This window comes from Homarus americanus, unplaced genomic scaffold (genome assembly GCF_018991925.1).
Source record: "Homarus americanus isolate GMGI-L3 unplaced genomic scaffold, GMGI_Hamer_2.0 scaffold46583, whole genome shotgun sequence".
In the NCBI taxonomy this organism is placed as follows: Eukaryota; Metazoa; Arthropoda; class Malacostraca; order Decapoda; family Nephropidae; genus Homarus; species Homarus americanus.
The window spans coordinates 1,467,643-1,480,239 of NW_024731675.1; the positions used below are offsets into that span (position 1 = coordinate 1,467,643).

Genomic DNA, 12,597 nt, shown 5'->3' on the forward strand with positions numbered 1-12,597 from the left:
GATGGAGGTTGTCCGACCTGCAGATATGAAAGGATACTGCGGGTTTACAAGTGTGAGCGTACCCTCGGTCAGTGAACGCTGACCACCAACCCCCACTCTTGGACGTGGTCAGCTTCGGAGTGGTGCGCCCCCCGAACTGGGGTCCGCACTTGCTGGGGGAGGATACTTCCTGAGCTATCTGTGTGGTGGGTATCGTGTGATGACCCGGAGAAGGTGGTGAATGTGGTTTGTTTGGGCCTTTCGGGTAAGAGTGGCCGCTGGTGTTGTGTGTTCTTTTTAGAAGTTACGAATTCTGTACCTTCACGGCGAGGCTGGGGGTATTTATATAATTCTGCCGGAATTGAGCAGCGCTGCTGATTGGCTAAGGTGAAAGGCGGTAACTGGCCAATCACCGCGCAGCCCTGGACGGCTCTGCTCTGTGCTTGCTGGCTGCTGCCCTGGACGGCTCTGCTCTGTGTGTGCTGCTGCCCTGGACGGCTCTGCTCTGTGTGTGCCGCTGCCCTGGACGGCTCTGCTCTGTGTGTGCCGCTGCCCTGGACGGCTCTGCTCTGTGTGTGCCGCTGCCCTGGACGCTCTCTGTGTGTGCCGCTGCCTGGGCAGCTCTGCTCTCTGTATGTGCTGCCTGGGCAGCACTGCTCTGTGCAGCTGCCCTGGTTGCTCTACTCTGTATGTACGCTGCCCTGGACGCTCTACTCTGTGTATACGCTGCCCTGGGCAGCTCTGCTCTGTGTGTGCACGCTGCCTGGGTACAGCTCCCTGTTCTCTGTGTGTGCACCCCCTGGGCAGCTCTGCTCTGTGTGTGCCGCTGCCCTGGGCACTCTGCTCTGTGTGCACGCTGCCCTGGGCGCTCTGCTCTGTGTGTGTGTGCTTACCCTGGGCGCTCTGCTCTGTGTGTGCCTGGGCCAGCTCTGCTCTGTGTGTGCCGCTACCCTGGGCAGCTCTACTCTGCTGCTGCCCTGGGCGGCTCTGCTCTGTGTGTGCTGCTGCCCTGGATGGCTCTGCTCTTGGTTTGTGTGGCTGCTGCTGCCCTGGACAGCTCTGCTCTGTGTGTGCTGCTGCCCTGGACGGCTCTGCTCTGTGTGTGCTGCTGCCCTGGACGGCTCTGCTCTGTGTGTGCTGCTGCCCTGGACGGCTCTGTGCTTGCTGCCCTGCAAATCTATAGAGCCATTAAGTTTCCATTAATAAATGTCATTATGTCTTTATTAACCTTTTCCAGCATTTACAATATTTTCAACTTTTAAAGAAAATTGACTAAGTTGAGCTTCAGATTTTGAAGCAAAATAATTTAATGAAATACTTGAAAAAAATATCTAATTCATTATATACAAATGAAAAAGATATATAAACTTGAAAAATAAACATATATATATATATATATATATATATATATATATATATATATATATATATATATATATATATATATATATATATATATATATATATATATATATGTATGTATGTATGTATGTATGTATGTATATATATATATATATATATATATATATATATATATATATGTATGTATATGTATGTGCAAGTAAATCACTGTAGGTGCTCGTGATCCAGGTATATGCTGATGACCACAAGGAAAGAAGAAAACACGAAGTTCTAAGTGCTTTCCTGTAATTCACACCTTCAGGGGTGAGTACAGACTAAGGAGTAATACAAACCAAGGTGTATATATACAGAGGAGGGTCCACAATGGTCAGGTAATGACCCTACTAATCTTTAAATAGCGCACAACGGTTGGTGGTCACCTTACCGGTAAGCGTTCCCTAGTCCCACCCAGTAGGTCCAGGGTTCGATTCCTTGCTGGCGAGGTCGTTGATTATATGTTCAAAGTCCGCCTGTTATATGGACTAAAAATTAAGTATATAATATATATATATATATATATATATATATATATATATATATATATATATATATATATATATATTATATATATATATATATACTTTAAGCAGTGTGATGTGGTCGTGGTACTGGGAGCAACATCAGACCGTCTAATCAAAACAATAGACCTCTTGTTCTCAGCAGCAGATACAGCACTAAATTATTTGATCAGTTTATCACCCATTTTAGGCCCTTATTTAGGTCATTTGGAGTCATAAAGTCCCTAAAATATTACCCTAAGAGTGTTTACCTAAGTGTCAACTCCCTAAGATAAAGGTAAGATGAGTTTATGGGGAGTAAGAGGTGTGTGAAGGTCATTTTGGGTGAGGGAGTGAGAGGCAGGGAGAGGTTGAGAGGGAGTGGAAGGCAGGGAGAGGTTGAGAGGGAGTGGAAGGCAGGGTAAGGTGGTGAGAGGTTGAGAGGGGGTGGAAGGCAGGGTAAGGTTGAGAGGGAGTGGAAGGCAGGGTAAGGTGGTGAGAGGGAGAGATACAAGCATTAGCTCTAGAAGTAATAAAATAATGTGGGTAAAGGTGTAGGAGACAGTTAGTACCACAAGGACTTTATGGAATTTAACCAAATTTTCAGAAGTTGACATAATTGTAATACAATGGAAACGAGAATACACAGAACCTTACCTAACCTGACCTACCTAACTTTATCCGACCTACCTAACCTTATCCGACCTACCTAACCTTATCCGACCTACCTATCATAACTTCCTAACCTGTGCATAACATCTCTAGTAAAATGGTTAAATTCTATCCAATATAAATCATAATTGACACCCTATCAGGATTGTCGTTGGTTTCTTGACATTTAAACAAAGACTGCGGACAATGTGAACCAAAACACAAGGCAGCTGACGTGAAATTACTGCCATACCATCGGTGTTAAAAGTGTTTCTTCTCCATTATTTTCCTCTTTCATCCACTAACAAGTAATTTATGATTGGTAAGAAAAATACTACACTACAGTATTGTTATTATTAATGTTATTGCTTATTATCTTCTGTAGAACAACTGTGGACAATATGAACTAGATAATGTATTGAACACTTTAACTCTGTTCCAACTTTATCATTATTTTTTATATACAATATTCATGTTTAATTTTCTTCTTAAAACTTTGGGTAATACTTAAGACGATTATTAATTATTATTCTTTTTTTAGATGTTTTGGTGTGGCAATAATCAAGATGACTGAGCCACAGGAAGGAAGCTCTTTACCTGCACCTGAAACATCTACAGACAAGGCACTAGTGGAAGAAGCACTCAGTTGCATCAACACTCACACACAACTGAAGCCTGTACCCTCACTAAAGCGCAAGTTGTGTTGCCATCCTGCAGCCATATCACCATTGTATGAGGCACCCAAGAGAACATGGTTAGAGACACCCAGACCAACAAACGTGGCACCCAAAAGAACATGGTTAGAGGCACCCAGACCAACATGGTTAGAGTCACCATCAACATCAGTTGAAGAGTCACCCACAACATCAGCAGAAGAGTCACCCACAACATCAGTGAAAGAGTTACCCACAACATCAGTGGAAGTGACCCCCTCAACATCAGCGGAAGAGTCACCCACAACATCAGTGGAAGAGGCACCCACAATGTCAGTGGAAGAGTTACCCACAACATCAGCAAAAGAGTCACCCACAACATCAGTGGAAGAGTCACCCACAACATCAGCAAAAGATGAATACAGTGAACTAACGGAAGAGGCACTTAGAAAACTAGCGGAAAAGACACTCAGGAAAATGGTGGAAGAGGAACCCAGAAAACTAGTGGAAGAGGCAATCATAAAACTAGTGGAAGAAGCTCCCAGAAAAGCAGTGGAAGAGTCATTCCATGGACTAACAGAGAGGAAACTGAGGAAAATAGCGGCTCGGGCGTTCAGAAAACTAGTGGAGGAGGCACCCAGAAAACTAGTGGAAGACACACTGAAACTAGTGCAAGAGACACTCAAACTAGCAGAGGAGCCGCCCAAAAACCTGCGCTCAAGAAAGTCCAAGGTGAGTCTTAGCTTACTGCTGCTGTTGGGGTATTATTCTGTATTGTACTGTACTGTATTGTACTGTAATGTATTGTACTGTACTGTAATGTATTGTACTGTATTGTACTGTACTGTACAGTAAAGGGTCACATCAGGGGTTAAAACGTGGTGTTTTATGAGTTAATATACTGTATTGTACTGTAGTGCAGTACATATAGATGTTAAGAGTGATGGTGAATACATCAACCGTGGTGCTTTATGGTGACTTGTGGTAAAGTACAGTACTAAACTTTATACCGCTACTCCTCGATTTACGTCCACCTGGACATACGACCGCCCCAGTCATACCAAAATTTTGTCAAATTACGTATTTTTGAGTCCCGACGTTAGTGATTGTGCTGTGTACTGAACTGACAAAATATTCGTTTGTAATTCACTTTAAAATGGCTGGCAAGCTTAAAAGTGAGAGTTTTGTGGTCCTGAGAAGAAAAAGAGACACCCATTTTTGATGTTCTATGTATTATTTAAGCATTTTCGACTTGTGTCGAGGAGTGGCTGTACTATATTACAGTATGTAATTATTCTGCCAACACCTATATTTTTACTATATTATATAATTATTAAATTAAAAGCTTTATTTTTTCCACATTAGTTTATCTGCAGAATTTTCCCTTTAGTTCATATTTAACCCATAGATGGTCAATTAATTTAACCTAAATCTTAAAACAACTCCAGAGGTTCCCGTAACGACACAATAAAAACCACACCTATAACCTCGTTAAATGGTTTAGAGGTCCCAATCATTGTTGCCACCACTTATGTTATTTACTTATCAATATATCATTAGTTCTATTTAATATACACCATGTAGTACTGGAGGTGACAACACACCAACATGGTACTGTATTCCTCCCTTCACCACACACACACCAACATGGTACTGTATTCCTCCCTTCACCACACACACACACACACCAACATGGTACTGTATTCCTCCCTTCACCACACACACACCAACATGGTACTGTATTCCTCCCTTCACCACACACACACACCAACATGGTACTGTATTCCTCCCTTCACCACACACACACCAACATGGTACTGTATTCCTCCCTTCACCACACACACACACACACATATACTGTATTGGTTCTAGGACATTGTTCGTTATAGCATTCGTTCGTTATAGGATTAATCCGTTCCAGGCCCCCAAATACAACCACTTAACACTGAAAAATATAATATAAAATTGTAAAAATTGTAAAAAAAGTGCATAAATATGCTTCTAAACCCCTGAAATAAAGAATATCATTAATACTTGTAATAAAAAAAACAATAAATTAGTAAAAAAAAAAATAATAATTAAATAATGTTCGTTCTAGGAGTTTCGTTCGTTATAGCATTCTCAATTTTATAGGTAAAACCGTTCGTTATAGGAATATTCGTAGTAGGATCCATTCGTTATAACATACCCCACTGTACTGTATTCCTCCCTTCACCACACACACACACCAACATGGTACTGTATTCCTCCCTTCACCACACACACATCACCTTATCTCCACACATTCATCTATTTAAAGCCATAAGTTGCCAAGTCATATAGAATGAGTTATACTATGGGAGCCCTTACTAATGCCTACAGTATCCTGCCTAAACATGAGGTAAACCATGCCACTAACCAATCAGCATATGACAAGGGGTAATGTAACTTATCTCAGTGATCATTAATAGGTTAAGGATTTTTACCTGTGAATTAATCCTAGAACATGTTCACTACAGGAAAAGTGTTTCGTGCTATTCGTGAACTGTACTCACCGTAAGATCGACGTGTGCTGGATCAACTTCAATGGTATAAGCAAGAAGTATAAGGTAAGATGTTGGGTTCCTGTGTACAGACCTGTGTACAGAATTCTTAAGTGTATTAAGATCAGGTGAAGATTAGCCACCCTCACTTAACCTGACCTGATCATATATATACCTAACCTAACCCCCTCAGCAAGCCTTAGTGTGTTTAATCATGTGTAATAAACTAGGAGGGTCTAATATGTAAATGAATTAAACTAGAACGAGCTATTCTTTATGTGTAATAAACTAGGAGGGCTAATATGTAAATGAATTAAACTAGAACGAGCTATTCTTTATGTGTAATAAACTAGGAGGGCTAATATGTAAATGAATTAAACTAGAATGAGCTATTCTTTATGTGTAATAAACTAGGAGGGCTAATATGTAAATGAATTAAACTAGAATGAGCTATTCTTTATGTGTAATAAACTAGGAGGGTCTAATATGTAAATGAATTAAACTAGAACGAGCTATTCTTTATGTGTAATAAACTAGGAGGGTCTAATATGTAAATGAATTAAACTAGAACGAGCTATTCTTTATGTGTAATAAACTAGGAGGGCTAATCTTCAGGTGTAATAAACTAGGGGGGCTAATCTTGAGGTCATTCAAAGCTAACACATATTCTTCCACCAGACTTTGTACCCGGGAAATCAGGTAGAGATCCAGACCTACGTGACTCACCCCTGGGTCTTCCGAGACACAGAGACAAGAGCTGCCTTTGTGATGGACTCAGAGAGGGTGTTCTTCCCCAAGGTGAGAGATGAAGTCACAGCTGTAGGGTCCTGTACAGCGACACGTAAAATATATTTGTTGACGTTTTTACTCATCTAGAATAACAACCTTATACAGCTACTCCTTGACTTACAACTACGACCGCCTCAGTCGTACCAAAATTTTGTCAAATTATGTATTTTCGAGTCCCAACGTCAGTACACAGACAAAATTTTCGTTTGTAATTCACTTTAAAATGGCTGACAAGCTTAAAAGTGAGAGTTTTGTGGTGCTGAGAAGAAAAAGAGACACCCATTTTAGTTTTTCTATGTATTATTTAAGCATTTTCGACTTACGACCAATGCGACTTACGACCTGGATTTGGGTCCCTAACCCCGTCGTAAGTCGGGGAGGAGTTGTACAGTATACAGTATATGCAGTAAACCTTCGAAGATCCGGATTTCGTAAGATCCGGAAAAGAATTTGTGGGTTTCTGGGCTAAGAAGCCTCCTAGAAGTTTCCCTAAGAAACATTCCCAAACCAGAGCAAAGAACATTTTAGGGCCGTGGGCGCTGCTTGACCCGTCAGTTGCTTGGTGCCCGAGGAGGTGGGAAACAGTTGTTGTTTGTGGTAATATTATTTCACTCACTCTAGTAATGATACAATGTTTCTTATAATGTTATCACAGGTAAATGCTTGGTTTATATAATTTATTTATCACTACATTAGTACTGTATTTTGGGTGTTTCTTATAGGAGGGCTAATCTTCTGGTGTAATAAACTATGACATATTCTTCCACCAGACAATAATTCCAGGACAACACAGGGTCAACACTTATGGTAAACTCCCCTGGTTCTTCCATGATTCAGAGACAGTTACCTTTGTGATGGACTTAGAGGAGGTGTTCTTCCCCAAGGTGAGAGATGGTGTCACAGCCGTAGGGTCGTGTACAGCGACACTTAAAATATATCTGTTGGTGTTTTTACTCATCTAGAATAACAAACTTATAAATTTTAGTCGTGGAATTTGAGCATCAGGATGAGTGTCATACTTAAATAGACAGACAGATTGAAAGATAGTTTCCTTATCTCTGTACACCTTCCAGTGATGTACAGACTCCGTTAATTAAGGTTATTTTCAGCCTATTTTACAAGAGGAGTTGACGGTGGATGATGAGGTCAGTTTCCACCACCCACCAGTCTTCATCTACAGTCCTTTCTACACTCTGAAGGCTCTGGCAGCACAGGTGGGTGATCCCCGAGAGACGTAGAGTGAGGGGCGAGGTGATCCAGATGTATAAATGGAAGTCAGGGCTAAACAAAGGTGATTTAACAATAGTACTCAAACTATCCAATCAGGAGCGAACTCGTAGCAATGGTTTTAAATTAGACAAAGTTAGATTTAGGTGTGAGATAGGTAAACATTGGTTTGGAAATAGAGTTGTGGATGAATGGAACAAGTTACCAAATATCATCATTATGCTGGATAGCTTCAAACATAAGTTGGATGGATATATGAGTGATAGGGGTTGGGTGTTACGGGACTGACCAGTATGGCACGCTGCAGTTTCCTCCATTCTTATGTTTGTCGGCTTTGACAAGGTACCAGAGCCTCATATTGAAGCTTCCATCCCCATCCTGTTAGCCATAAATTGTTATTGGTGATTGTCCTCCATGGTACCATTTACTATCTGAATATTCACTCCTGATGGAAGCTTCTCTGGCACAAACTTAGACCTGTCAACTGAGTACTTCATGAAATAGTTGTATACATTCTCACACCAGCATCAGAAATTTGTTCTTTTGTCGAGTCACTAGTACCAATAATTTTATCCAAATTCGTATCATTCTCAGACAGTTTAAGCTTTGTAATGATGGCAGCCAACCCATGACCATGTGTGGCAGATGTAGGATGGCAGCCAACCATGACCATGTGTGGTAGATGTAGAATGGCAGCCAACCCATGACCATGTGTGGCAGATGTAGGATGGCAGCCAACCCATGACCATGTGTGGCAGATGTAGTATGGCAGCCAACTGTTATTAGGCCCCTTATGTTACAGAATTTGAGTCGTCTTCTCTGATCTTTCCCACTCTCTGTGCTTTATGTATTTATAAAGTAATTCTCTGGTATCAATATCATCAGCACTTACTGCCATGGTCCCAACAGCAGCTCCTTCCTATTCATGTTTCACAGCTGTTGCATCACCGTCATCTTTGGCCAGCTCGACACGGTGTTCATCTGATTCAAGTACTCAACATTGTTCTGTACTGTAATGAGATAAATTGAGATGAATTTTTTATCATTTCTACATTATACTAATTATTCTATGCTATGGTTAATTTTGGGCTATTTTGACTTTACTATAAAACAGCCTGAAACTAACCTAAGCTAACCCAACCTACCCTAATATAATCTGACCTATTACTAATCAAATCTAACCAAACACTAACCTAATCTAACCTAATACTAACCTAATCTGCCCTAACACTAACATAACTTAACCTAATCTAACCAAACACTAACCTAACTTAACCAAACTGAAAATCGTCATAAATGGTCAAAACATAACTGATTGTGTTTTCCATCCCCAGGTTGTTGGTTCACTGTTACCAAACCCTGAGGATGCCTACGACCTCATCATTCCCCGAGTACTCATGAACACCGTCGCTAAGTCAGCCTTTCGAAAACATCACATCAAATACATTTAGTTTATAATTTAGGTAAGGCAAAAGTTGTTCTTTTAATATACAGACATGCAACGCTTAGCAATCGTTCACTTAGTTATATTTAGGGGTATAGCGATTTAAAATTATTTACACTATTTGTTGTTTAACAATATGTAATTTTGGGTTTAGTGATCTTTGACTCACTGGGAAAATTTTGTGAGGGAAGTTGGAAAGACTGGGAGTTGTGTGCATCATTGTGCTGCTATAATGTGGTTTAGAGGTGTAGCATTGAGGGAGGAACACCAGGCAGGGGAAGCATACATGAGCTTGGGATGTATGAATATACAGTACAGGTATATACACATGTATATGTGTGTATATGTATTTTCCTTGGTACTTCAGAGTTCACAAAAGAATGGTATATCAAACTTATGTACAGTATTTTTAATATTCATAATGTTAAAAACACAGATACTGAGTGGATAATAATAGCAATATTAACATGGCTGAGCCAGTTGAGAACCTGAGCTGCACCTGATATATACTGTACATTTATCTCAAAGAAGTATTATGTAACATTTAGTATCATCTGGAATAGTACAACAGCATGGTGGTAATAACAACATCTCACCACGGTTATCACTTCATTATTTATTTATTTATTATATTTGTTTTAGTTTATTTATTTATTTTTATTATAAGCATAAACTGTACACAAATTACAGTGGAATTGAAAAACATAAGTATAATGGGGGAGCAGTACAACATGGGCCGTACAGTCTTAAGGTTGAACAAGAGGACAGAGCTGTCAGGATTATGTCTAGTTGGCAATTATGTTTATTGCAATGGTAATTACTTATCTATTTACATGATAATTTCCGATAAAACGGTTTTGATGGTACAGCAAAGAACCTTGCTGTATCTAGTTCTTCCTGTGATAGATTTATCAGCAACAGTTACCCGGTAATTATTTTCGTATAAAACTGACGATATTATACGTACAATTAATTGTTCTTTCACAAGAAACAAGAAAAACATTATTTTATTATGATGCTAAGTCATGCATTATTGTTGTCAATACAATTAACTATACAGTACTTTAGTCAACAACCAACCAAGCGGACAAAATGCCGCTCAGTTGAAAAAAACGAATATCTAGAATTTGTTCCCAAATTGTTCACTCTCTTTTGGTCATTATTTTATATATTTTTCATTGTTTTATTATTACATGGGTCAGTATAAGAGTGTACAGTACAGTACGTAGGTTATGGTGGCTGTATAATGTGGCCAGCATAAACAGTTTGGCTCTAAGTGATCTTAAACAACCCTTCCCCACATTGTGTTATACATACTGTACTGTACTGTACTGTACTGTACTGTACTGTACTGTACTGTACTGTAGTGTACTGTGCTGTACTATACTATAGAATAATACTAAATCATTATAGTAATATTATACAGGTATTATCATTATAAAAGTATATTTTTAAACTGTGTTAAGTTTGGGTGGTGTTGGTAGTTACTGAGACATTTATTGTAGTCACAGAAGGTAATTTATTATGCCATTGACACGTGTTGCTTACATGTTTAAATAGCACAAACACTTTATAAACACTCATATGGACACTTATAAAACACTTGAGAACACTTTTACAGATGATTATCATGTCTACAGAAAGGCATTATGGCATATTTTACAAAATTAATGGTTATAAATTTAAGTACTACAGTAGTATAAGTAAAATATAAATAAATAACTGAAAGCTTCGTAAACACTTCACAGGTTAATTTTACCGCAGTGGACGGCACAAGAGTCTGGGGTGGATATCAAGAGACAGGATTTACAGACCTCGCTCACTAACCTGCCGGGACAACACTCATGGCTCCACGTTCTACGGACTGTCGCCAAGTATGGTGTCGGAATGACTCGCCAAAATCTCAGGCGTCGGTTAATTACTGGATTGATGATTTGGCCGTCAGTGTCAATTGAAAGAGATTATCATTGATGCTTGTGCACGTCAGTGTTTAAAACGTTCACAACTCAAATAATTATCAAAGTCAATAAAATAATTATACAGTGTTATTTTGTACACCATTTCATCTTTTTATTTTATTATGTACGGAAGTTATTAATAAATTTTTCAACATATAACTTTTAATTATTTCAGTCATACCGGATTTATCTGTCTGTCTGTCTATCTGTGGCTGTCTATATCTTTCTATACATTTTGGCCGATAAGAAATAGTGAACATAAAACAATATATCTGCGAGGCGTCAGATATATAATGTTAAAATATTACTCGACCGTGATGTAAACTTATTTTGAAACAGGTAAATTTAACTTAACTAAACAAAGTGATGAATTAACAAATATAGAAATCAAGAATATATTTAATTGGACCATAAGAATGAGCTATGCTAATTACTTTTCCAAATAACAGCAAAATTATAATTATTAATAAATTATTAGTAAAACAAAACAATGTAAACTTAATATGAATAGTTTATGGTAATTTTAGAGTATATTTGGATAGATTTAATCACATATAGTTTTTAAAATAAATAAAAACAAGAAATAAGTAATATATGAATAAATTATTTACTAAAATACTACTTTATCTTGACACTACAGTAAACTAACTCAAAATTAACCAAAGTAATAAAATAAAAAAGTAATATAATTCTTCAAACTCTCAAACAATTTCCTATACATTAGTCCAAACACACCTGTACTGTATACCTGTACCATACACCTGTACTGTATACCTGTACCATACACCTGTACTGTATACCTGTACCGTACACTATACTGTATACCTGTACCATACACCTGTACTGTATACCTGTACCATACACCTGTACTGTATACCTGTACCGTACACTATACTGTATACCTGCACCATACACTATACTGTATACCTGCACCATACACCTGTACTGTATACCTGTACCATACACTATACTGTATACCTGCACCATACACGGATCTGTGCAGCATCTCTGAATGGGGAGATACAAACTTGGTTAAGTTCAATAGTAACAAAACTCAATATTTACCAATTACACTTTGTAAAGTAGACGATCTCCCACCAATTACATTTCAGGACGTTATCATCCTCCCAAATTCTGAAATAAATATATTAGGCCTCACCATTTCCTCCAATATGTCCTGGAAATCACACATCCTTAGCATAACTAAAGCTGCCTCCCGAAAGTTGGGAATGCTGTACAGATGCTGCAGCTACTTCACTCCTGAGCAGTTGCTCCAAGTATATAAGGGATTCATTCGTCCTAACTTGGAGTACTGCTCTCATATCTGGGGTGGCTCTTCTTCTGTCCAACTATTAGATAGGGTGGAATCAAAGGCATTTCGTCTTATTAACTCTCCTCCTTTAGTCGACAATCTCTCTCCCCTTTCTCTTCGCCGCAATGTTGCTTCACTCTCTCTCTTTTACAGGTACTTTAACG

General features: G+C 38.9%; 1 protein-coding gene across 4 annotated transcripts; it reads left to right on the plus strand.

The window, feature by feature from the left end:
• The first annotated feature begins 1,996 nt into the window (after positions 1–1,996).
• Positions 1,997–11,280, plus strand: LOC121867735. Of its 4 annotated transcripts, none has more exons than XM_042367792.1 (8): positions 1,998–2,175; positions 3,070–3,913; positions 5,680–5,769; positions 6,382–6,501; positions 7,263–7,376; positions 7,602–7,706; positions 9,054–9,182; positions 10,912–11,280. In XM_042367792.1, the coding sequence occupies exons 2-7, from the start codon at positions 3,095–3,097 to the stop codon at positions 9,168–9,170; spliced, it is 1,365 nt and encodes a 454-aa protein (XP_042223726.1). In that variant the 5' UTR covers positions 1,998–2,175; positions 3,070–3,094; the 3' UTR covers positions 9,171–9,182; positions 10,912–11,280. The 4 variants fall into 4 exon arrangements, with proteins under 4 accessions (XP_042223729.1, XP_042223726.1, XP_042223728.1 ...); XM_042367794.1 differs by having other exon boundaries at positions 10,928–11,280; XM_042367793.1 differs by lacking the exon at positions 1,998–2,175 and adding an exon at positions 2,353–2,850.
• The last annotated feature ends 1,317 nt before the right edge of the window (positions 11,281–12,597 follow it).